The sequence below is a fragment of the Fusarium mangiferae genome (assembly GCF_900044065.1).
Source record: "Fusarium mangiferae strain MRC7560 genome assembly, contig: FMAN_scaffold018, whole genome shotgun sequence".
Classification (NCBI taxonomy): domain Eukaryota; kingdom Fungi; phylum Ascomycota; class Sordariomycetes; order Hypocreales; family Nectriaceae; genus Fusarium; species Fusarium mangiferae.
Window position 1 is genome coordinate 762,198 of NW_024573938.1, and position 24,894 is coordinate 787,091.

Here is a 24,894-nt window from a genome sequence, read left to right on the forward strand (position 1 = left end):
CAATAACTGCTAAGTGAGATCCTGGATCGACGATTAGCAATTTTTATAAAGCTCACATCTTCAAAGTGACACGCACCAAGACCACGTCCTTGCATCCGGCGGAGTAGGAGCGAGATCCTTGTTGATCCAAGTCGAGGACTTGGTTCCATCGGCAGAATTGGTAGTCAACACTGCCTTCCATGCAGCCTTCGAACGGGGAACTTGCGGCATCTTTATAGTGGATCAGGCGGAAAGTTATTAGGTGGTTAGTTGTTGTTTGTGAGTTTCTCTCAACAGGGTGAGGTGCATGCTGGAACTTATACAGCTATGATGGTTTGTAGCTTGTGATTTAACATATCAGCAAGGTCGCACTAGGTATCACTGGCGTTGTGTTATGTCGGATGGTGTGTGCAACTCGCTATCTGTCGGAACGGCCATATCGTTATCGAAGACAAACGCTAAAGTGGCGATACAACTTATCTCTCTCAAGATAGCGATATAATCGGGTTGGCCCGACGCTAAGGATTCTCTTGGCTGAACGCGGACCATTCCGAACCAGGTTATCTTGAGCTACATAAAGTCGAAATAATAAAAAAACAAGTTTTAGTTCTTGATACTCTTGGCTATGCGTAATCATTATTTTGCCGAATCTCAGATCCTTTCCACTCTACGAAGTTAGACTTCTTATCGCCGCATACCCTTCCGCGAACCTTCGTATCTCAATTCTTCCGTGGCGCACAACACTATGCAAGAATTTGATACCATCCTTCGCAATGCCCATGTCAATGGCTCCTTCGTTTGTGATATAGGCATTAAAAGAGGGATCATCGTTGCCCTGGGTATTGGCCTTGTTGCCACCGAAGACACGCAAACACTTGACTGCAATGGGGCCATTGTGACTCCAGGCGGTGTTGATGGCCATGTCCACCTGTCTCAAGATCGTTCGCCCAGAGCTAAGGAAGCAGGTTATACTAGTGCCGATACAGGTACGTATGCGTTCTTGTTCCTCACGTGGTGCTTTCCACTAACTCCAACACAGTCGACACTGGGACTCGGAGTGCCATTGCTGGAGGCACCACAACAGTCATCTTGTTTGCAGAGCAATCTCGGGGTCAGTCTTTGAAAGAGCAAGTTGGCAAGTACCATGAACTTGTCAATGACCAAGGTTCATATGCCGACTACGGGTTTCATGCCATCATCACAGACCCCACTGCACAGGTGCTAGAACAAGAACTTCCAGAGCTTGCCCGGTCTGGCATCATGAGCATGAAGCTATTCCTCACATACAAGAATATGAGGATTTCCGATCGCCAGGTACTCTCAGCGCTACAAAAGGCACGGGAGCTAGGAATGGTGGCTCTAGTGCACGCAGAGAATGGGGATCTTGTGGATTTTTTCACTGAGCATTTAGAGGCCCAAGGGCTTACTGACCCAAGGTTCAAGGCGATAGCGCATCCTCCAGAGGCTGAGACTGAGGCTGTTAATCGTGCTATTACATTTTCTTCAGTCATGGATACGCCGATGCTTATCGTTCATGTCTCTGTTCGACAGTCGATGGATGTTATTCGCAAAGCCCAATCATTACTGAGGCCAGTATTTGCGGAAACATGCCCCCAGTACCTCTTACTGGGGAAGGAGAATCTCGACCGAGATCACTTCTGTGGTGCAAAATTTGTCTGCTCACCGCCTTTGCGCAGTGACCCGAAGGACATTGAGGAAATATGGAGAGGAATTATTAACGGCACATTCACCATATTTTCATCGGACCACTGCCCATATCGGTAAGAAATCACGTCCTATTTATTGATGCTTGTGAAGAATTAACTTACACCAACTCAGGTTTCACGATAGCAGGGGGAAGAAGTTGGGTCATTCATACAGTAAAAATGGTGAAGTACAAGGAGTGTAAGTTCCAAGTGAGCCATGTACCTGGCTAGGGCTGACCATCATTGAGTTTTACGAAAATACCAAACGGCCTTCCTGGAGTCGAAACTCGGTTACCCTTACTCTTCTCCGAAGGTGTCCTCAAGCGTCAGTGCATTGATGTGAAGAGATTCGTCGAACTCACGTCTGAGAACCCCGCGAAATTGTATGGACTCTATCCGCGCAAGGGTGCCATACAAATTGGATCAGACGCCGATATTGTCATTTGGCACACACAGGATACGTTCGTGCCTAGAAAGTTGGTCCACAATCTACACCTGCATGATGGCTGTGACTACTCGCCATATGAGGGCATTGAGTTTTTGAACTGGCCTCGAATTGTTCTCGTACGGGGCAAGGTGGTCTTTCAAAATGGACATATAACAGGCACCAAGAAGTATGGACAGTTCTTGAAAAGGAAATCATGCGCTCTCCCATATCAGCGCCGAATGGAAAAGGAATGGGATGTGCTGCGTGCCTCTATATGAGTGGCACGGCAAGCAGGGGATTCATTAGCATGGCTCTAACTTGTAGACTTGACATTAGAAGAAAATGTAAAATACATTTTAGTCGACTTTGCTATATGATTGCAAGCACTAGTTTATGGTGTTTTTTTATTTATTTCTAGTTATAAATATTTATACGTCCTGGCTCGTTTCGATGCTGAATAATGAACCCCACTCACTAGCAAGGCATGAAGTTTCCATACCGAGTTGTCGAAGCATACCGTACAGTACAGTGGCGACCGAGTCTAGAACTGTAATGGAATATTTCCTTTCCCAGAATATCGCTCTTTGAGCAGCCGCAAGGTTGGTACACATAATAACAATGACCCGGCCACCATTCGCGACAACCTCTGCGACCATCCCATCCAAGTCTTTCTCTTGAACACCCGCAAAATCAAAATTTGTCGTTAAGCCGGAGCACTGTGATCGTGATCTCGCTATAGGGAGGCCCTCAACTGCAAAGTTCTCGCAAATTGCAACATTAACCTTCGCCACGTATGGTGTCACAAGGCCAATTTCTCGAGCTACCTTGGGACGTAAAATATCTCTTATCGCCAACACCGATGAAGTTGCCGGAATACCGGTGGTGTTCTCAATTACCCGACATAGAGTCTCGTCTGTAGAAAACCCCAGCCAGGCTGCGGATGTGCCGCTCCAGCCAATGATGTCGACTTTGGCATCGGCTAAAAGCCTTGCTGCGTGGAGCATTGACTCTAGGGTGAATTGAGATTTTGAATCGTCAGAAAGTTCGATTTTCGTAACTCGAAACCTCGCAAAATGGAGGCTAGCTACAGTTCCCGTCTGTGCAAGGCTGGAAATCATTTGCTGCGTTATCGGTTCCAGTATTGTGTTTGATGAGGGTACAATAAGTCCCAAACGAACTTTGCGTGAAATAAGTCTTGAGTCCATTATTGAAATGCAAGGTTTCATATGGTCCTTGTTTGATCGATGCTGATACGATTGAAAATGTAATGCAATTAAAAGAAAATATTATGCGTCCGGCACTGCACCATAAGCAGATGGGCTATGGCTAGGTAAGTTGTAAAGAAAATGCAATTACGGATCATGACGGGCGTCATGTGTCGGAATGGTCCGTAGTCAAAGATAGGAGAAAGATACGGAGCCCTCACGGGGCAAGAAAACACCGGACCTTAGTGTAGGTGTCAAAATAAACTTAGCAAAGAGTCCCCTAAGCTTAGGCTAGATTTACCTAAGCATTTTTATCGCTTAGGGTCAAGGACCTGAGTTTTCTTTCTTTCCTCGGGAGCAACTGATAAGAGTTGTGTGCATCTGTGAGCTAGGCTTCATTCCGTTAGCCTAAGTATCGGGCCCATTCCGATGCCGATATCAGAGAGGCATAAACATCAATCCATAACTCGGGTCACGTCCGTACCTCCACAATCTCTAAAAGTTATCGCTCTGATCCGATTTTATCATGCAAGGTGACAATATGGCCGAATACGGGCGTCCTGCCAAACGACCCCGGGTCTTGGTCGCATGTCAGAGATGCAAAAGTCGACGACAGAAGGTAAGATAAGATAAGATAAGAATCAACTCCACTATCGAGATCCAGCTCCAAGCTAACTAAGAAAAAACCAGTGTGACAACTCGAGCCCAGCCTGTTCAAATTGCGAGAAGGCAAATGTATCGTGTGTATACAGCAACCAGGCCTACCCATCCTCCTACGTCAAGAGGCTGGAAGAGCGAGTTCGTCAACTCGAGGAGAAGGAAGCGGCCGACCAATGTTCTTCAATCCAGGTTCCCAATACCGGGAATCTTCGTTCAAGACCAGTAGGAAACTTCGCAACCAGGGCTCCTTCTGAGAGTCCTTCTTCAAGCCGTTCACCAGAAATTACCGATGTGACCTCTGTGGCAGAGCGTTCTGGTCAACTTGCGCTAGGTTTGGGGGTCTTATCTTCGTGCGCGGGAGCTGAACCTCATTATTTTGGCTTCTCAGCTGGCCTGAGCCTCGCGCATTTCGTTCAAGTTGCAATCGACACAGCCGAAAATCCTGTGGATATTTCTCTACCTCAGCTCGCAGACAGACCTTTCTCTCACCAAGTGCCAAAGTCCAACGCCACGTTGGCCGAACCTCCCACTTTTAATGCAGGAGCTAGTTATATACGAGCTTATCTGGCCCTTGTGCATCCGCTGTATCCTTTCTTGGACTTGGACAGACTGTGGCAATTACATCGTTCTTTCACCAAACGGCGAGGCAGACAAGAATCTGCCAGTACGGAACAAATTGACTTGACGATAATGCATTTGGTATACGCCATCGGGTCCAGATGCCTTCAGCTACTACAAAAATTTAGCATTTCGAGCACAGTCTCCGAGGGACATTTCCTCCGAGCGATGGAGCATATTCGTCAGGACCTCAAATTTACAAGCACGAAGTCCATCGAGGTGACGTTACTTCTGGCCATCCATTCAATGCGGTCCCCCTATGGTAGGTTAATCCTTATCAATGATCCGTCTAATCATGCTTCTTCCCACTGACAAGGTCATGACAACCAAAGGTATCAGTGTGTGGCATCTTGCCGGCCTGGCTATTCGTCAATGTCTCGAAATCGGACTACACAAACAACGTCTCGTAGATCGCCAGAATGTAGAGTTGGACCAATATCGGAAAAGACTGTTTTGGAGTGCCTACATTTTCGAGAGGAAAACAGCTTTAGTTCTAGGTCGGCCATTTGCTCTCTCAGATGAAGAAATTGATCTTCCTTTGCCAGCAGATATGGATGTTGAGAATCATGCCACTACTCAAGACGACACGCGCCAAAACGACCCGAACGACACGTCGCAGTATAAAACAACTCTACTGTTTCACCGACAACATATTCAGCTTTACCAAATCCACAGCGAAATTCGCCTGGCTCTGTTACGCATGAAGAAAGTCCCATTGAAGGAGGACCTACGTGCTACGACGTCCAAATTGCTTCAGCAGTTAGACCAGTGGAAAAGACAAGTTCTGACAACGTTCCGGGAAGACGTTTCTGAGGGATCTGATAACACAAGAAAGCTTACAGACCCTTCTCCAGAACAGGGAAACACTGACAGCGAGTCGTCGTCTTCAGAAACTCCCCAGCACCAATCCTTAATCAACAGACCTGTAGAGATGGAAAAGAATGAGCTCCTACTAGAATACCACAAAGCAAGAAGGTCTCTGCTTCAACCCTTGATGACGGAAAACTGTCACATTTGCCCATTTGAGATAGCTGACTACGCGGCATGCGCCGAGTCATCTGGACAAATATGCCGGCTTTATAGGCGCCTCCATCGTCTCTCACCTATTCCATTTTCACTGAGAGACCTCCACGCGGTTTTTCTTGCTGGTTTCACGTTACTTTACTGTATTCGTGCTTGTCCCTCTATCTATTCGGTGGAGCGTGTCGGCGATGTTGGGGCTTGTTCCACTGTATTGTATGTCATTACAGAACAGTGGTCAAGCGCAAAGAAGTACCGCGACGCTTTCGAGACAATCGCAGAGAAGATGCTGGACACCGTGAAAGGACAGAATCTTGGAGGTCAACGTACTGAAGGCTCGTCAAGCCAAGAGACACATTTCGCGACAACGGTTAACAGACCGGGACGAAGGCAGTCCCACACATCACATGCACTTGACGGGGATGTACATATCACATCAAACTATGTGGATGGGAACGAGTACGACGCTTGGAGAGAGTCTCTGGGGCGTTCTGGAATTCGGGGACACGTCTCTGAAGATGTACATGGGCAGTCCCCGTTAGAGTTGGCCAGACCAATTTCCTTGCTACTTGATGTAGACCGATCTACTAGTGCTACTAATGTCGTCTCTAATACCCATCAAGGCATAGACTGGGGCTTGGATGGTGATATTTTAGATATTGAGGAACTTCTCTCAAGCGAGGGACTTCAATGGTTTACTGGGGCAGTTCTGTAGAGATGGACAAGTCGATTTTATTGCACACGTTATAATGCCAGATTATTCAGCCAAGCTTCTTCTTATTTGTAATAGTATATTACATCGCCAACCTCGGCCAAGGAATTGTTAAGTAGATTTCGCGACTTTAATTATCTTGCATCCATTAAATGGCGTATTGACTCGCCCCGCCGAGAATAAATTAACTAGACTCACGACGGCAGCAATCTGCAAGTAACTGTGCCGCCGCCCGATAAGCCATTCCTCCACCCATATCTTCAACATCCACCACTCGGGACCGTCCGAATTGTTCCCGATGCCCTGCAAATGCGGGGTTTTGGAGAGTTGAGTGATTTAGCTCGCTTGTGATAGACGGAAAATAAAACATTTATTTAAGTAACCGCCCCAGTACTCAATCCTACCAGCCAGAACAATCGCCTTGTCGTTATTGTTCCTCAGTGTAAAAGAACCTACAATCGGCGCAAACTCCTCAGTAAATCATGGTGGAGCCATTCGACCTCGTTATCACCCACGGTGTATGTGTTACAGCCTCTGATGTAGGTGCTTACGATGTTGCGATCAAAGATGGCAAAATCGCTTTGCTGGCTGCATCAGGATCACTTGCTGAAACAGAGACACTGCGATTAATTGATGCTGAGGGAGCATACGTGACTGTAGGTCTCATTTCAACTACCAAATAAGGAGATGCTTACAGCAATGGGCAGCCTGGTGGCGTTGATTGCCATGTTCATCTTCAGGAGCCGGCCATGTTTGGGAAGGGTTCCTCGTCTGATACATTTGAAACGGGTTAGTCGTACACCACCCTCTGAGAAACTTACCTATGGAAAACCCGCGTTTTGACACGAATCCAGGAACTCGATCCGCAATCGCCGGAGGCTGTACCACCATTGTTTGCTTCGCTCCTCAACAGAGACACGAGCCTTCACTTCTCAAACCTTTGGCTGATGCTCACAAAAAGGCTCAAGGAAATACCTACTGCGACTATGGGTTCCATCTACTTGTCTCCAATCCCACCGAGACAGCTCTCTCCGAGCTTGGAATGCTCAAAGCCGAGGGCGTGACATCTCTCAAGATCTATATGACATATGAGGCACTCCAGCTCCGCGACGATCAAATCTTATCAGTTCTTCATCATGCTCGCAAACACCATATTCTCACCATGATTCATGCAGAGAATGGTGACATTCTGAACTGGCTGACAGCTCAACTTGAGGCTAGCAAGCTGTTTGCGCCAAAATATCATGCTACATCGCGTCCACCTGCGCTCGAAGCGGAAGCAACCAATCGTGCCATCGTGCTTTCGTCTCTGATTGCCAATACACCTATATTGTTAGTGCATATTAGTGACCCAGGTGCAACATATCGCATTCGACAAGCCCAGACTGCTGGCCAACCCATCTTTGCTGAGACCTGCCCGCAGTATCTCTTCCTTACTAGTAACGATCTAGATGCGCCAGGCTTTGGGGGTGCTAAGTTCGTGTGCTCACCACCCCCACGTGATGAAGCATCACAGGATGTTATTTGGGAGGGACTACGAAATGGAACATTCACCCTTCTGAGCTCAGATCATTGTCCGTTCTCCTACGATGATATAGAAAAGGGCAAGAAGGCTTGCATTACGCCCGAACATCCGGTCGGAGAGTTCAGGCATATCCCTAATGGAATTCCTGGGGTAGAAACGAGACTCTCCCTAGTGTTTTCAGCTAATAGGCTACCCCTGACGAAATTCGTGGAGGTGACATCAACAAATGCGGCAAAGCTGTATGGGCTATATCCGAAGAAGGGAGCAATTGTTCCTGGACTGTCGGATGCAGATCTCGTCATTTGGTATCCGAATGACAAGCTGCCAGACGTGACAATTCGAAACGAAATGTTACACCACGCCAATGACTATACACCGTACGAAGGAAAGACAGTAAGAAACTGGCCACGGTATACAATCTTACGCGGTAAGGTTGTATGGGATAATGGGGAGATGTTGGGCAAAAAGGGATATGGCGAGTTTGTTCAGCGACAGGCAGGTGTCCTGAATGATATTTGGGAATGCGTGCAGGAGCAGGAACCATTTTCTGTAGCTTATGCCTAACTAAATCATATCAAGTTGAAATTTTTACTTAGTAAAAAGGATAAATTGCCAGACAGGTTATATATGGTCCAACACCAGTTACCAGCCAAGTTATTGGAATGACCTTTATCTCATGGACTTGCAGTATCTGCCGCTGTTTGTTATTAAGCTATTGAAGTCGCAAAGGGCATAAACTGTAATGACTGTTGTCAGTTTTTTTTACCCTTGAATAAATATGTCTGCAAGCCAACTCAACAGGATCACGGGGACCGCTATTTGCTGGAGTTTCCAGCTCGGCTGAATAATTGATTATAACAGCGTGAAGCTTTCGGGGCTAGAATACTACTGAGATTAACCATGCAGAAAATGCGGCCTCTGTCGCTGTGAACTCCTTCCATTCATGCAACAGTATAGGATACAACAATGTCTCCGCGGACCCTGAGTAATGCCCCTCGGTTTCAAATCACATTATTCTCATCAAATTCCCGGTCAGCACGTGAAGTTGGGGCTTGTTCGTCTAAGTGGAGCTCAGAGGCACGCATGTCGATCTTCTTGATGACCGCTCCCAACACAACCTTGAGTAGCTCATCATCTGACATGGAAGTGCCGTGTCCGCTCCAAGTCACCGTATCGACAATGTCTCGCGTTCCAGCCTCTTTGTGCAGCTCGTCATCCAGGTGCTGTAGTGTCTTCTGTCGCTCTAGATTCGGCCCGCCTAGCCGGAACAGTTGAACACCAGCTTGATGAATCGGTGCCTTGGCCTCGTCGAGGGTTCTTGCAGCGTTGATAAGTGGCGTTTTGATGTCATCGTCAAATTGGCCGGCAGTGAGCACGACAATATTGAGAGCAGCCTTCTCCTCTCCAGCCGTGTATTTGTCGCAGTACCACTTGAGAAGGCCACCGAGCCTGGAGCCCATATTGCACTTGCCAGCCGGCTTGACGCTGTCGAAGATACTGCCGACCTGCTTTCCTTTGCTTGTCAAGAGCATACTGCCGACGAAACCGCCAATGTGAGTATAGCCTGACTTGCGGATGGATTGTAATCCGGGCAATTTGGCCAGAACGCCGCCCGGTCGGTGGTTGACAAAATACAGATCGACTCCATCTGGATCGTGCTTAGCACAGATGGGTGCAATGCGCTCCATCAGTGTCTTGATCTCGGACCAGTATGGCTGCATGGCCTCTGAGTCGTCGACGAGGAACATGGTGTCAAAGCATCGCAACTGCAGGAGCGTCTTCTCGAACTCATCGACGTCCATGGTTGATTGAGATTCAGGAACTGACATCGTGTTTTATGGTTGTTTGAGGATAAGTTTCAGAGCTTTACCGTAATCAGGAGGAGGTCTAACAGTAGACTGAATCTAAATCAACAGAAAATGTTAGGAAAGACTGTGAAATGAGATTAAGGCGGTGAAGGTGTTATGACGCCTGTAGTGGAGAACAGACAGGGGGAGTGCGGACTAGAGTTTACACTGTATGACATAACAGTAAAGAGCTGTCTTAGTTTGCAATTCTCTAAAGAGAAGATATACAGTAAAATGAACAGTTGTCCTTAGAGGGCGCCACATTATTCTCGCAAATTAAACATAAAATTCTTAAGCTTGTTATTCGCCCTATCCCAGTACGGCCCCTTAATCCACGACTATACCACCACCAAGAGACCAGAGACCAGGTCGCCGTCGAGGGAGAAGCTCGGTCGGCTAGGTGTTATCAGCCGCTGGGCGAAGATCCTAAATGATAAAAAGACTTAGGTGATAAAGCCTAAGCTTAGGATGACTTTTACCAAGTTTATTTTGACTGCAAACAGAAAGGTTTGTTGTTTTCTCGCCCCCCTAGGAGAGGTTGGTAATTTATATAGTTGACTATAGGTAAAAGAATAAGCCATTGAATTCATTTGCAAGCTGTATGTCCATGCAGTCGGAACTACACTTTTAACCATTAGTTAATGTCTATCTACAAGTTCATTCTGCCTTCTCCGTAGGAGCATTATCTTTTGAGGTAATTGCTTCAGGGCCATCAGCAGGACCTTTCCATTCCCCATCCCCCATCTCCCCGTCCCATCCATGACTCACAAGATATGCACGGAACTTCTCATCATTCTTGCCCAAGTCCTCTCCAGTGACATTCGGGATAAAGAAGTATGTCACTAAAACGCCTGCTATCCCACAAATCGCAGCAATGATAAACGTCCAGCGCTTTCCCAGAGTAAGTTGAATGGGCTTGAAAGCCTGAGTTCCTACAGCTGCTCCAGTCTTACCAAGCGCTGCGCTGATGCCATAACATGTTCCGCGGACACTTGTGGCATAGCTTTCGGACGAAAGCAGACCAAGCATATCGCCGGGACCAAGATTTCCAGAAGACTGCATAAGACCATAGAAGACAACAAACAAGGGGACAATCTTGGTGATTCTGTCATATGCACAGCCAATGATCAGACCAAATACCAAATACCCTGCGAACCCTATCATCATGGTGCTCTTCCTGCCAACTCTGTCGCACATCCAAGCACCAATGAATACACCAGGCAGAGCAATGCAGCCAAGGAGGAGCTGCCATTCTGCCGTGTGTAAAAGGGTGTTGCCGCCCTCGGGTACGACGGAGGCAAGGATGGTACCTGAGAAGACCCCATTGGGAAACGTGACAAAGTCGTACAAGAACCAAGCACCAGAAGTACCTATGAGAGTTTTCCAATAGTAACGAATAACTAGGGCATAAGGAACTCTTCGCTTGATTGCCCCCTGCCGGTAGAGCTTCGAGTTTAGCATGCGTATTCGGAAATAAAAGACAGTCAGAGGTAGCAGGATCCCGATTCCGAAACAGACACGCCATACAGTCGAGAGATTGCCGGTTCCAGCGGCTGAGAGAACGACCATAAAGATAGAGACTGCAAGCGGGCCACCAAAAGATAACGGTAAATTGGTAACAAGGATGAATATCGGTCCTCGCTTGTTCAATGCTCGCTCATTGGCAGACTCAGAAGCAGATGTGCTACTGGCAGGATACTCGCCACCAGTTCCAAAGCCAACAATGCCTCGAGCCACTGTCAGCATCCAGAACATGCCGTCGATTGTCGCACCGTGTGCTGCTGTGGCTAGAATACCGCCGATGACAATACACATTGTGGTTAGCACAATGGCCGTCTTTCGTCCAAGATAGTCGCATGTGAGGCCAATGGCAATCTGACCAATAATCTCGCCAACGAGGAGAGCATTGGATACCCGAGTGCTAACAGACGAAGTGTACTGCTCAGGATATTCCTCCTTGAAGAGCACATTCGACATTGTCATCAAGTTATTCTGATAGCCGTCTGATATGAGTGCTGCTCCCGCACAAAGAATTGTGAAGAGGTCTGATATTCTTTGGCGACGATGCACGACATCTTGCGTCGAGCCTTCAGCGCTGATGGAAGCATTGGCGGTCTTGCTTTCATATTGAGCATCGTTCGTGCTACCTATATCGTCCGATTGAGTGTTAGACATGGTGAGAGATTGTGGTACAAGGACTTGAGAGAAATTAAAGACTCGTTGGTTGCGAAACTATTGACCTTAATACTTGATCAGTTGTTCCTGGTCTAAGACGAGGAATTTGCCGATTTCCCGTGTGCAGTCCCAATTGGGAAAATTGCCTGAAGCGCTAGTCTTGTCATTAACTTCCGACATCCGAGTTGGCCTATGGCAGTTCTTATGCCAGCCATGTGATTTGCGATATCCACACCATGGATAGCACGGCTTGTTTATCGCAAGATGTTTGAACTTCTGAGTCGTGAAAAACCAAAATTCGTATTACAAACGGTCGCTATTCGGTAAGATGATTAATGCAAATTACATTTTATACCTTGGTGAGAGTACGCTAACTCCTTGTCGTGATTCACGGTTTTCAGCCGCCAATGAGTATAAGTCAATCGTGCATGTGATACGGATAATGATTCGCTTGCAGGCCGAGAAATACTGCTCGTCTCAGATAACAGCAATAGAAGCCCGGGAATCTTCGGCACCATGCCGAGATATCTCCTTTGGCGATAACAAACCAAAAGAGCTGGACGCTGACCTCAGGGTTTTAGCGGGTCTGAGAACTACCCTACGTGGATGCCACCATCAAGAGACGCAAGAAAGGGCCAAGGGACTTGAGATTCATAAAACCCAGAACTTACCGCTCTTTGAGCAGAAGAGAGCTCCTATAGGGTCCAAAGCTATGGTTCGAATTGCTCAAATACATCCAAAGGAAATCCAGCTGCCATTGCATCGAATGCTACAATGTTTGGGTGTAAGTGGTCTCCAGAATCATACTCCTCCTTCAATCGACTACTATCCTCGGTAGATCGCAGAATATGATCAAAATCTACCAGGGCATCAAATACGCAAGACTTCCGAATCCAATCGTTTAACTCCTGGCGCGCCCTTTCGCGCAATTCGCAGGTTCCATAAGGCTCGTTACCACCCATCGGACCAATAGTGGCACCCAAGACATGCAAACCGTGCGCATGGCAACGTGAGACAATCTGGCGATATGCCTTCCTAAGAGCTTTTGTGACCTCTTGAAGAGATGCTAGGTCAGAATTTGCCGTGCCTAGGTCATTTACCCCATGGAAAACTAGGATGTAACGTCGACCTGGCTGAGCAATAGCGTCGCGATCTAGACGACTCAAAAGACTTGGCCCTTTTCCATCTTGTAGAACCCTTCCACCGCCGACGGCCTGGTTGATGATGGAGATATTCTGTGCAAATGGATGCTGCTGCATGTGTTTAAACAGAAAGTCTGGCCAGCGGTTGTTTGCGTTATCTGTGCTACAGCGCCCGTCAGTTATGCTGTCTCCCAGGAGAACCAGGGCTCCGTGATGAGCAGCATCGACACGTATTTCGACTCCAGACAGGAAATACCAATGTGTTGAGGCTTGTGATTCGGGCCCGGAGAGTTCAGGTGCCATCGACTGGTCGCCATAACAAAGCCAGGAGTCTGTGCGACTGCCTGGATGGGAGGTGATCTGTTGAGAATTTTGGCCTTTCTGGAGAAAGATAGTAATTGAAAGAATCTGTCCCGCTGAGACTGGGAATTTGAGACTGTCTGATAACACGTGGGAGCCAGCTGGCACTAAAACCGGCTGTTCTCCATCAAACAGAACATGCTGTGCTGTATCCTTCAAGATCGAGGGAGAGCCACCAGGAGCGACTGAGTTGTGTGGTCGAGGAACAGCAATTACAGCTCTTGAGATGTGCAATGCCTCGAGTCCAAACTGGTTAGACAGGCGAATCCGGATATAGTCACCGCCGGCTGTCACTCTCAAAGTCTGTCGAATGGTGGTATTCTGAAAAGCAACCTCACGCTGCGTCTAGTCGAACGACTGTGGTAAGTAAACTGACTGTTATAAACTTGTGAGTTTGGTTGGCCTTACAAATGGATATGGTGGCATATCTGCCTCCTCAGTTGGCTGAGGTATTGGTGCCCAGGCTGTCACCCACTTGGACGGAGACTCCATCTCAACGGATTGGCTAGTGATGCTCTGCGTCGAGAGTTGTTACATGCACTTGTTGCTCTCTTGGAACGGATAGATCACCTGTGGACAAGGTTTTGATTGCCAGGAAAAAGGGTACGGATGACAGGCAGCTGGACCAGGGTGCTAAACGCCTCAGTTAGCTAATGCAACGAACCCCTCAAGTGGTGGAACTTAATGCCGGTTAAATACAAAAGCCTTCCTCAAGTGGAGAAGTCACTTGTTGGAGCTAAGCCCACACGAGGTTGCTACGGCATTACTCATCTCCAGTTCCATGGCACCATGATTGAATGCTGGATGTAGACTGAAGGTCTGGTCTTTAACAACAAAATGCAATGGTTTCCTGGGATGGATTTTCTAAGCGAGGCTTCTCTCGATTTTCTTCTAAGTAAACATTTGGCTATTTCCTGTAGAACCTTCTAGCCCTACTGGTTGTTTAATCCACCACGCCTTCCGGCAAAACCGAGATGTAATCCAGTGGTGCCATGTCCTTTCCATCTGGGTAACCGATCACAGTCAGCTCGGCGCCCTCCCGGACATCAACACCATGGAAGTAAACCCTAGTGGCCGAGTGTCCGTCCAGATACTCTGAGAAGTCATGGCCGAGCCGCGTGTCTAGGTCACTAGTCCACTCTCCAACAATCTTTCCATCTAGGAGAAGCTCGTATCGCGCATGCCCACCAGTGTGATCAAAGTAGTTGACAGCGATGTCACACCTCCTTGAGGGGAGTGTTAGTTTCGTGGTTGCAGCGGCCTTTTCCAACGATGATGCCACGATGGCACGGCCACGAGACGCTGCTTCAGGGGGCGTCACGTCAACAATTGTATAGCCCCTCAATTGCATGTTTTCAGCCTCTATACGCCAGGGGTAGTTCCCGACACGGTTCTTGTCATCTGGGATGCCGCACTTGGCCAGATAGAAGTTGTTCACCGAGTCACGCCAAACGAGTGAGTGGCCTGCTTGATACGCAAGCTTGAAAGCAATGTGCTCAAAGCGAGCGTCGTCAATAAGGCCCTTGAGGGTTTCCCACCTTGTCACAAACGTCTGAGCATTTGCCGATCCTTCATAGTGGGCATCGTATGTGTGTTGGATGACAGTTTTACCAGACTTGAGCTTATGCGTATAGGGAACATGATGAAACCATAAAAGAAGGTCATCTGGCGTTGTCTCGATCCTCTCAAACTGAGCAGCGACCTGAGGTGGATATTGAGCTGCAAAACCCGTGCCAGTGGCGGCGGTGCGGTCCATGCCGAGGGCCTTGCTGTCTGCACGAGTCCATTGACCCCAGCCGTTCCCATCTTGTGAACCTGGGCTGGGCCCGTAATGCGTATAGAGGATGTCACATAGGGTTTGGATCCCGAGGTTACCGCTGTAGGCTTCATATGTAGGCCAGGATTCCATCCCGATCTCGCGGATGGTGTCTATCACCTTCCGGTTTTCTGCGCTGAATGTCAGGCGAATCCAATCCAGCAGGATATCCTGCGCTGGAGCAGCTGCATCCCAACACAATCGACCGTAAGCATAGAGGTTTGACATAGAGAGATGGTGTCCCAGCCATGTAAGGTCGTTCCCGATGTTGGTCACTGCAGCATAACCCCCCTTGTTCGAACCGTGAACTTTGCCAGAGGCGATATCTCTTACAAGGGAGGGCTTGTCGTCAATTCGCATGTCGAAGCCGAGAATAGTCTCCCATTCTGGGGCCATGTACACGTAGTGCGACTGCTGACCCAGGTACTCCTGACACACCATGAATTCACAGATGACTGGAGTCTTGCGGAGATGGGCGAACAAAGTGGAGGGGGGCTCGCGAATCTGGAAGTCTATTGGACCAAATTTGATCTGGATAATGACGTTGTCTTCGAACTCGCCATCAAGGTGGGCGAAATACTCAACCGCAGCATTGGCTCGGTCGTTTCTGAGATCAGATTCATCCAGATGATGGTTGTAGACAAAAGCACGGTACATGACGATGCCATCGCCGTGAGGTTTCAGGGCACGAGCGAACATGTTGGCTCCTTGAGCAAGAGTTCGGCCATATGTCAGAGGACCCGGCTGACCTTCTGAGTTGGCCTTGATGGTATATCCAAGCATATCCGGTACACGCTTATACAGCTTGGCCGTTATATCCTCCCACAACTTGATGACATCAGGATCGAGAGGATCTGATGTTGGCAGACCAGCGAGGCCTCGGGGAGTGTCGAAGAATAATGAAACACCAATGCGTACTCCATAGGGACGCATTACATCGGCGATTCGACCGAGCCCATCGAGATTTGTCTCGTTGAGAAGATTGTGGCTCGAGTTGACGTTGTTCACAATGCAGCCATTGATGCGGATTGAGGCCAATAAGCGAGAATATTGGCGGACGCGAGACAGGTCCTTCAAGACCTTGCCATCGCAGAAAAAGATGGACTTGCCCCCGTAACCTCTTTCTATGCTGCCGTCGAGGTTGTCCCATTCGTTGACATATCTGATAGCCGCTCCGGGATTGTATGCCTGTTGGATATTGGTCTTTGCCAGCTTTCCCTGTGCAAGGAGAGAGAGGTATTCGAATGCTCCATAAAGGGCTGCTCGTTCATTTTGGCCGACAATGTGAATGTCATTGCTTCCATTAACATTTGTGTCGAGCCAAAATCCGTCTTCATCAAGGGCAGGTGCCGACTGAAGGTGAGGATCTCCTCCATTCGCTTTCAGGGCTGACAAAGTGCCCACTATGATTGAACCTCTAGCGTCACCTTGAAAGTGAGAGTCAACCTGTACGCTTTGTCCGAGAATACGGTCAAGCCCACGTTGAAGTTCCTCTCCGGCGATAAAGACTGGGCTTGTCGGGTTGGTGCTCAGAGCAACGATGCTAGAAACTGGCTTATGAAGGCTACGCAAGCTCTCGGATAGAGGGGCATGTCGTAGCCAAGCGTCGATTCCGCTCTCCGAGGGAAGCATTTTAAGGGCTTTTGGAATGGTTGTTACTAGACGCTGCCCTCTTTGTTGCATGCGTGATCTGTGAAGGAAGCTGCGGAATTCCAGTTCTTAAGAGTATAAGCAGCTACCCATTAATTGCGAGGAACGATTTAGGCGGATAATCTTTAGCTACTGAACTGTCACGCTAGAAGCACATGTGAACGCAAACTATGATACATGGAGAATATCATATGTCAAGCTGAGAAATCAGGGTCCAATAGCAACATACGCACCTCATTAGCTGAGCCGACAGATTGAGCGGGTCGAACTCGGCATCTAGGAGCCGATTCTCATGCTAAAGCGGGTAAAAGCCCAGAATATATGTGGCAGTTTAATCCCCCACGTAGTCTTATTCGGCATTTCGTAGCCGATTCCTATACTAGGCCCGGCTAAATACGCCGTAGGCTTGCATTACCCCAACCCCCGCACTCGGTCTAAAAGTTACTACAATAGGCTGAAGGTCAAGAGACTGCAAATCTTGAGCCAAGATTACCTTGCAGGTCGGCATTCTCTCCATGACATAGATCGCATGGCCGACAAACAACCACCATTAAGTACCCAATTCCAAAAGGAAAGGCTTCGCGTTTAGGGTTCAGATGACAATGCATATTGAGCCTGAAGTAGATCACATGCTTAACACAATCTACAAGTTGGCCATAGGGAAACAGTTGTATCTCCCAGCTGAAAATACAATCTTAAGTTTTATTACTCTACATTTTGGAGCTCTAAGGATTAGCCAAAGGTGTAATTATTGGATGGGAAGCATAATATATAGAAGAGCCATTTTTGAAGTGAGGAATTGATATAAAAGTAAAAGAATGGATTTCTAGATTTGCTGCTCAACTACCTTCCTATCTAAAGCTAGACAGACTGTAGTAGCTAGTAAGCTCAACCCTTCTCGGCGACGTGAATTCATTCTTTATGCTCAACACCCAGCTTCTCATCAATATCGATATTAGTATCGAATTCGTAGCCCTTGAACTCCCGAGCACCTAGATCTTTAGTGAATAAAATATCGAGCTCCTCATATGTGCGGCCCTTTAGCTCAGGAAGACGAAACCAAGCCCAAATGGCGCAGAGGATACAGAAGCCCGCAGCCAGAAAAGCAGACTTGCCCTTCCAGTTTGCAGCAGTGGGGTTCAGTATATGAGGAACAACGCATGTGGCAGCAATATTGATGACGTTGTAGGCATTACGAGCCAGACCAATTGTTTTGGAGCGCAGCCGCGTAGAGGAGACCTCGGCGACAATGATGTAGGCGATTGGACCAATGGTCATCTCGTAGGTAGAGTACCAGACGTAGTAGAAGGCTGCAGACACACCTCCCGTGGCACTGCTTTGGCTTGGGATAGCTACGAAGCCAATCACAAACATCGCGGCGGACATAAGGAGGCAGCCCCAAATGTAAATCGATCGCCTTCCATGTCGCGCGACGATGAAAACGGACAAAAGGACAGTGACAAAGTGAAGACCGCCTTGGCCAACAGTCAATTTGTAAGCGTTCTTGGTTGACATGCCGGCTTGTTCGAAAAAGTAAGTGGCATAAGAGGAGACACCAAAGCCAACGAGGACTTGACTCGCCCAGGCAACACACGCGATTTCCGTGCGCCAGAGGTTGGAGCCCCTGACGCAGTCGAGATACGAAGCTCCCTCTGTGATGCTGCGCTCCAGCTCCGTCGTTTCCACCATGAGAGACAGCTGGTTCTGAAGCTCTTGGTCTGACATTGACGTAAGCCTCTTCAGGGATTTCTTGGCTTCTTCCAATTTTCCACTGCGGACCAGCCACCAAGGAGACTCGGGGCAGAAGAACATTAGAGGTGCGATGATGACAGGCCATACCCACTGCACGGCAAAGGGGATCCTCCAGGCCCAGATACTCTTGTTACCAACAAGTGAGTCCAGAACAGCGTAAGACAGGAGCTGACCAATGCCCCAGCATAGGACAACGTAGGTTTCAAGGTACGCACGAAGGACAACCGGCGCGACTTCAGAGGCATACGCAGGTCCCATTGTGGTGAAGACACCCCATCCTAGTCCACAAAGCAGTTGACCAACAAACAGAACCTCGACTGAAGGGGCAAAGAAGGAGATGAAAATAGTTCCAGTCAACCAGAACAAGGAGATCAGAAGTGTCTTTTTGTGTCCGATCCTCTCCGTCATCCACGTGTTGAAGAAGATACCAACAATGCCTCCCAGGGAACTAGCCAAGCCAAGAGCTGTCTGCCACTTAGGCTCGAGCTGGTATGTACCTGGCTTGGCAGGATTGGGGATGCCGAAGCGCTTTTGGAAGTCGGGAAAGGCGAAGAGTGACCCGAGGAGGGCTGTGTCGTAACCATCCATGATGATGACTAGCGACACAACGCAGGACCAGAAACAGGCCTTGGGGTATTTCTGGATGGCCTGACGGATACTGAGGGAATGTTCTGCCTCTGTGGCGGCGCGAGCCTCCGCAGACGTGTCGCCTGTCCAGCCATGATGGCCATCTGGTGGCGCCGTCTCAATGGTATCGGCGCGCTTTTCTGCCATACTGGTTTTATCGGTTGAGAATTTTTTATGAGCGGATTTGTAGTAGGTGTAGGACGGTGATGTCAAGAAATGCAATTCCAGAAGCTGTCAAGTTAATCGACAAGCAATGGCTGTTGGCAACGATCCAGATAAATGAGGTAGGATCTTCGTCTTCTTCATATACAATGATGCTCAGGGAGTCAGCTGGCTCCACTCCAACGTCGTAGCAGAACCAGCTCCAGGGTTATTCCAGATATGGCCCATGGGGAAGTCGACTACCCTGGTCGGCAAAGACGGCACTGTAGACTGACTCTGAGCATACAGGGATTAAAACGGCCAGGTTTTTGAATGGCAACTTCGATTTAATTTAGCGTATTTATTACATCACAGGTAAGAGATGGCACGGCAGAAACAACAAGGGGGCACTGACATGATGAACGCTTATTTGGTAGGAGAGTTGGGAGCTATCGGCCCAAGAGTAAACGGAATCAAGCCAAGTTCGGGGAGAGTGGGGAGAATTTGCGGGGGTGGAGCCCATCTAGGACCGGCAAACTCGGCACTCGAGAAGCGCACACTGAAGACTAAATGTTCCCCCACACGTGCAATTGATGAAGATTGACTTTGTTCTGGTCCGGGGAAGTATAGCTATTGTGCGGGGTATCAGATAGACGAAAGCCGAGCTTGGATTTACCCAGAACTCTGGTTAAACTCATCAAGAGTACAGCCAAACTACGCCTACAGTTCTTGATCACCTAACTGACGGGTCAGGCAAGGGTTCGGCGGCTAATGACAAGGTCATCAAACATCCCATTGAAGATTGTCTAACTCATGGTGTAGGTCATAGGGTGATGACGCTGCATAAGACGGTCCGGGCAGCATGCCGATGTCAGACGCCGTGGGTTATCTTAATGTCCAGGGGTCGATCGGATAATGTATTTACGCGGAGGTCGAGAAGGCCAAGCAGTCCGGCTACCTATAAATTCTGCAGTGGAATCACTATTCCTGCTGATCGACAGGATGACAGCTTCTCTCTGAAGAGAAACAGAGCTGATTCTTCCATACCTTCCCTCCCTATCATTTCATCTCCTCTTGAACAGCCATGGGTCCGCTAGCTCGTGGTCTTGCCGCCTTGAACTTCCTGGGCTACTTTGGTTCAGCCTCCGTGGTGGCTTTTCCCACGGATTCAAAATCAGACTCTGAAGTCTTGATTTCTGTGAATGGCCACGTCAAACACCAAGAGCTTGACGGCTTTGGCGCCTCGCAAGCATTTCAGAGGGCGGAGGACATTCTTGGAAAAGACGGTCTGTCCAAAGAAGGGACTCAACATGTACTGGACCTGCTATTTAGTAAGGAAACTGGTGCAGGCTTTTCCATCCTGCGTAATGGGATTGGTTCAAGCAACAGTTCTGACAAGAACTTCATGAACTCAATCGAGCCTTTCTCGCCAGGCTCACCCGGATCAAAGCCACACTACGTCTGGGACGAATATGACAGCGGTCAGCTGATCGTCGCTAAAGAAGCATTCAAGCGAGGATTGAAGTTCCTTTATGGCGATGCTTGGTCCGCCCCGGGCTATATGAAAACGAATCACGATGAAAATAATGGAGGGTATTTGTGCGGTGTTACAGGCGCTACCTGCGCTTCCGGTGACTGGAAGCAGGCTTACGCAGACTACATGCTTCAATGGGTTGAGTTTTACCACAAATCAGGCGTTAAGGTCACCAACCTGGGGTTCCTTAACGAGCCTCAGTTCGCCGCTCCCTACGCCGGCATGCTTTCCAACGGCACACAGGCTGCCGACTTCATACGTGTGCTGGGCAAGACGATCCAAAAGCGAGGTATTCGTCATCTTACTATCGCCTGTTGTGATGGTGAGGGCTGGGACCTGCAAGAGGACATGATGGCTGGTTTGACTGCTGGACCTGATCCAGCGATCAACTACCTTAGTGTCGTTACTGGCCATGGATACGTTTCACCACCAAACCATCCACTTTCAACAACAAAGAAGACGTGGCTCACCGAGTGGGCTGATCTTACAGGCCAATTCACGCCGTAGACATTCTACAACAATAGCGGCCAGGGCGAAGGTATGACTTGGGCTGGCCGTATCCAGACAGCTCTTGTAGATGCCAACGTCAGCGGATTTCTCTATTGGATCGGAGCCGAGAACTCGACCACCAACAGCGCTCTCATCAACATGATCGGTGACAAGGTCATTCCATCCAAGAGGTTCTGGGCCTTTGCATCCTTTAGTCGGTTTGCTCGCCCCGGTGCTCGACGTATCGAAGCCACGAGCTCTGTTCCTCTGATCACAGTCAGTGCCTTTCTGAATACCGATGGTACTGTCGCGACACAGGTGCTTAACAATGACACGATTGCTCGCGATGTCCAACTTGTTGTCTCTGGCACGGGCCGAAGTTCTTTTAGCTTGAAGCCCTTTCTGACGGATAATTCCAATGATTTAACTGCTTTAGAGCACTTAAAGGCCAGTGGAAAAGGTTCTTTTCAGACTACGATTCCTCCTCGATCTCTTATCAGCTTTGTCACAGATTCATAACTAGGATGAATATTACTTAGAGAAGGTTTGTCTAAAGACTGGTTGAAATAATTTGGCTACAGCTAGCACGTTAGTGTATGTCTTCTAATGATCTAAGTTAGTTGGGCTGCTTGTTTCGGCTTAGTTGCACAACGTCATGGTAGGTGTGCCGAAAGCCGAGCCACGTAAATAGCTCACAATAAGACCACTCGACCTCGACACCCATTGAATGGTTATCATTTCTTTCATTTCTTGCATCATATGCTGTGTTACGTGCCCATGCTGTTTTACTATATATTCAGATCATAATGGCCTACCATATTCTCCTTAGTCTTGCGACCTTTTGGCTCGTCTTAGCGACTTCTTCTAGTACCACAGAAACCACCAGAGCAACTACCTCCACTGACTCTTCCATCCTTGCTTCCGATGTCTCTTCAGTGCCAGACTGCGGTATTGAGTGTATCTTTACAGCGGGAAAGAAGATTGGCTGCGCTGGTACCAACCTAGAGTGTATGTGCTCGCACAGCGACGCGTTTGCAGACCATTTCGAAGAATGTCTCAAAAACGAGTGCACTAGTAAAATATTCAAAAGCGAGTCAATAACTGACGTACAAGGCATCATCTGACCGTATACGTACCAGACCTCTGGGACGTGCGCCAGCAGATTTGCGATGCAGTAAAAGGGAGTTCAAATCCTGCTGCCTTGGCATCGGCCTCAGCCGTGATTGCGTCCGATCTGTCTCAAGAGAAGGGGAGTGGCGCCGAGCGTTTGGCTTATGTGGGTATACTCGGTGCTTTTGCGTGGGGAGCTCTGGTTATATAGAGAATGGGTATCGGAAGGAACGCAGGGGATTAGGCAAGTCAAAAGCAATATATCAGCACCAGTGACCACGAGGCTCCTGAATTTACAATACGCGTAAAGCTCAATAGCTCTAGCGGGGACATTTGCCGGCCCCTATCCACAATCTCTATTCTTTCTATCACAGTGCATCCTGGTGCAGGGGTGCTATGTCAAAATCACCCTCACACCAAGACTCTTCATGGCTTCTCTCCAACCAAAGACTTGATCAGGGTGCATTCTTCGAAGTCTCCAACACTCCTCCATGACAATAAGGCCTTTCCATGTTATGCCAGGGGCCTGCGCTCCTTGCAGCACCTGATTGAGAATTTGACGAAACCGGTGATGTTGTGAGTCGCTCATGGCCATACAACCGGCGATAGTATATGGCCAAGCTGCCCGCATCACAAGACGTGTAGGGAGAGCTTCCATCTTCTCGAGGCACCTGTTGACAAAGGTCTGGTCGATACTACTTTGCTCGGCCATAATTGGACCAATTACAACTTGCAACAAGACTCTGGCACCATAAGCCCATATGAGACTAATCTTTGCAGCGTCGAGATGTAGACCTGAAGTTATTATACCAGCCAAGCTCTCAATGTCTTCTTGAAGAGTCTGGCAGACATAATCGAGTTGTTGTTCTAGTTCGCCGTATTGACGTTGTAATTCCGGTCCTGTAAAGTCATGATGTATTTCACCTTGATGCATCAGCTGGAGTTGCTCAAGCCTTGCAATTCTGGTGACAATAGCAAAGACTTGGCTTTGACAACCCATAAAGTCCTGTGACCTGATTATACCAGCATCTAGAAGAGGCAGATAGTCGAAGGCGCAAGGGCAGTATGACATCGCACCAAAAGTAGACGTGGCCAGAACATCGATCCAAATAAAGTTAAAGATAGAAAGTTGCAGAGATAGTCGTCGTCCATCACCTTTAGGCAAGCTCGAGAGTACGTCTGCTATCACTGATGCTGAATTACGGTTCTCAAGTGGAACAGAAGTCTCAATATGATTCAGTACCTTTCTTGCAGCCTGATGATGGATCTCCCATTGGCCCTGAAGCATACTGAAGATCTCGAGCGTCTCTAAATGAGCGATGACATCAACAAGGTGGATCCCAGCCCAGACGAAGTCTTCCACTGGCAACGGTGGCATGAGGGAAAAGCGCTCGACCTCTTTCCGAAGCATCGAAAGAGACCGGCTCTGTAGCCTGCTCACCTTTGGCGACAGTCCAATCTCATCAACACTAGCCCTTTGGGTCAACGAGTGCTCGAAGCAGGCGCTGACACTGAGAGCTGAGCTACATAAGTCATCTCGGCTGATGAGCCGATTGAGCATCCAGTTGCGTTCACTGTTGCTTTCCAACTTGCAGAATGTATGCGTGATTGGATGTATGACATCGAGGAACAACATGAGCAATCTTGTTTCTTCTCGTGAAGAATTTTCAGGTCCGGGCTGTAAACTTTGCATCCTGCTGTCCCACCATATGGTATCGGGTTGTCGCTGCCAAATGTTGACCCCATTTGTCAACTGGATAATGGACGGTGTTGAGAAGATATCGCAATGGAACACGCCCGGTATAATCTCATGGGCTCTCTGGAAGTGATGAGACCCGTGCTGATGGTTGTTGCTCCCTGAGTCCAGTGGCAAGAGTCCAATCGCGCCAGAAGCAGTGACTCTGGAATCTAGCTTTCTCGAGACCCTGTACCGCAGCCCCGCGACAGTTCGTAGAGCTCTCGCTTCATTGGACTCTAGGACATCTTTCCATGAGGCCTTGTTGGTGATCCAAGGCGGTGGAGGCATGTTGAACCCGTAACATGCCAGGTCTCTTGACCTGCAGGCACTGCATGCGGGTAGCTCCTCATCGCACTTCTTCTTGCGAATTCTGCAGGTGAGACATCCCTTGCGACTGCGCGTTCCGTCTGAGACCGTTGGTTGCTGCTCCGTCTGCGCCATGATGTCCCGTTGCTCATAAGAGGCCGTAATGAAGGAAAGTTTGGACGCCTGCTATTCACAGTTGGGTACGCGTATCTGTGCATGTAAGACGTCATGTTGGCCTTCGTTCTGTTGGGAGCTGGGATTCTATGAAGCTAAGCTGTTGCATAGTGCCATGCAGTACTCCGTAAGCATGCCGCAGATGGCGCACATGATTCTGGTGACGAGAACCAATGGGATT

The 24,894-nt window shown here is 48.5% G+C and overlaps 12 protein-coding genes across 12 annotated transcripts; 5 read left to right on the plus strand and 7 right to left on the minus strand.

The window, feature by feature from the left end:
- Positions 1-724: 724 nt before the first annotated feature.
- On the plus strand, positions 725-2,390 carry FMAN_12062 (uncharacterized protein; the record flags this gene model as incomplete). Its single annotated transcript, XM_041824808.1, has 4 exons — positions 725-965; positions 1,019-1,760; positions 1,819-1,884; positions 1,934-2,390. 4 exons carry the CDS (start codon positions 725-727, stop codon positions 2,388-2,390), a joined length of 1,506 nt encoding a protein of 501 aa, XP_041690252.1.
- Positions 2,391-2,540: 150 nt separating this feature from the next.
- On the minus strand, positions 2,541-3,317 carry FMAN_12063 (uncharacterized protein; the record flags this gene model as incomplete). Its single annotated transcript, XM_041824809.1, has 1 exon — positions 2,541-3,317. The coding sequence occupies one exon, from the start codon at positions 3,315-3,317 to the stop codon at positions 2,541-2,543; it is 777 nt and encodes a 258-aa protein (XP_041690253.1).
- A 541-nt stretch (positions 3,318-3,858) lies between these two features.
- Positions 3,859-6,330, plus strand: FMAN_12064 (uncharacterized protein; the record flags this gene model as incomplete). The annotated part of the gene is made up of 3 exons (XM_041824810.1): positions 3,859-3,936; positions 4,008-4,857; positions 4,928-6,330. 3 exons carry the CDS (start codon positions 3,859-3,861, stop codon positions 6,328-6,330), a joined length of 2,331 nt encoding a protein of 776 aa, XP_041690254.1.
- A 479-nt stretch (positions 6,331-6,809) lies between these two features.
- On the plus strand, positions 6,810-8,416 carry FMAN_12065 (DAL1-Allantoinase; the record flags this gene model as incomplete). The annotated part of the gene is made up of 3 exons (XM_041824812.1): positions 6,810-6,983; positions 7,035-7,116; positions 7,182-8,416. The coding sequence occupies 3 exons, from the start codon at positions 6,810-6,812 to the stop codon at positions 8,414-8,416; spliced, it is 1,491 nt and encodes a 496-aa protein (XP_041690255.1).
- Positions 8,417-8,853: 437 nt separating this feature from the next.
- On the minus strand, positions 8,854-9,681 carry FMAN_12066 (uncharacterized protein; the record flags this gene model as incomplete). The annotated part of the gene is made up of 1 exon (XM_041824813.1): positions 8,854-9,681. The coding sequence occupies one exon, from the start codon at positions 9,679-9,681 to the stop codon at positions 8,854-8,856; it is 828 nt and encodes a 275-aa protein (XP_041690256.1).
- A 675-nt stretch (positions 9,682-10,356) lies between these two features.
- Positions 10,357-11,874, minus strand: FMAN_12067 (GIT1-Glycerophosphoinositol transporter also able to mediate low-affinity phosphate transport; the record flags this gene model as incomplete). Its single annotated transcript, XM_041824814.1, has 1 exon — positions 10,357-11,874. The coding sequence occupies one exon, from the start codon at positions 11,872-11,874 to the stop codon at positions 10,357-10,359; it is 1,518 nt and encodes a 505-aa protein (XP_041690257.1).
- Positions 11,875-12,584: 710 nt separating this feature from the next.
- FMAN_12068 (related to lysophospholipase L1 and related esterases) lies at positions 12,585-13,868 on the minus strand (the record flags this gene model as incomplete). Its single annotated transcript, XM_041824815.1, has 2 exons — positions 12,585-13,721; positions 13,785-13,868. The coding sequence occupies 2 exons, from the start codon at positions 13,866-13,868 to the stop codon at positions 12,585-12,587; spliced, it is 1,221 nt and encodes a 406-aa protein (XP_041690258.1).
- Positions 13,869-14,319: 451 nt separating this feature from the next.
- On the minus strand, positions 14,320-16,824 carry FMAN_12069 (putative alpha-glucuronidase precursor; the record flags this gene model as incomplete). The annotated part of the gene is made up of 1 exon (XM_041824816.1): positions 14,320-16,824. One exon carries the CDS (start codon positions 16,822-16,824, stop codon positions 14,320-14,322), a length of 2,505 nt encoding a protein of 834 aa, XP_041690259.1.
- A 930-nt stretch (positions 16,825-17,754) lies between these two features.
- On the minus strand, positions 17,755-19,368 carry FMAN_12070 (putative maltose permease (MalP); the record flags this gene model as incomplete). The annotated part of the gene is made up of 1 exon (XM_041824817.1): positions 17,755-19,368. The coding sequence occupies one exon, from the start codon at positions 19,366-19,368 to the stop codon at positions 17,755-17,757; it is 1,614 nt and encodes a 537-aa protein (XP_041690260.1).
- A 1,078-nt stretch (positions 19,369-20,446) lies between these two features.
- FMAN_12071 (uncharacterized protein) lies at positions 20,447-21,904 on the plus strand (the record flags this gene model as incomplete). The annotated part of the gene is made up of 2 exons (XM_041824818.1): positions 20,447-21,369; positions 21,421-21,904. The coding sequence occupies 2 exons, from the start codon at positions 20,447-20,449 to the stop codon at positions 21,902-21,904; spliced, it is 1,407 nt and encodes a 468-aa protein (XP_041690261.1).
- A 287-nt stretch (positions 21,905-22,191) lies between these two features.
- Positions 22,192-22,706, plus strand: FMAN_16236 (uncharacterized protein; the record flags this gene model as incomplete). The annotated part of the gene is made up of 2 exons (XM_041824819.1): positions 22,192-22,474; positions 22,525-22,706. The coding sequence occupies 2 exons, from the start codon at positions 22,192-22,194 to the stop codon at positions 22,704-22,706; spliced, it is 465 nt and encodes a 154-aa protein (XP_041690262.1).
- Positions 22,707-22,889: 183 nt separating this feature from the next.
- On the minus strand, positions 22,890-24,674 carry FMAN_12072 (uncharacterized protein; the record flags this gene model as incomplete). The annotated part of the gene is made up of 1 exon (XM_041824820.1): positions 22,890-24,674. The coding sequence occupies one exon, from the start codon at positions 24,672-24,674 to the stop codon at positions 22,890-22,892; it is 1,785 nt and encodes a 594-aa protein (XP_041690263.1).
- Positions 24,675-24,894: the final 220 nt, after the last annotated feature.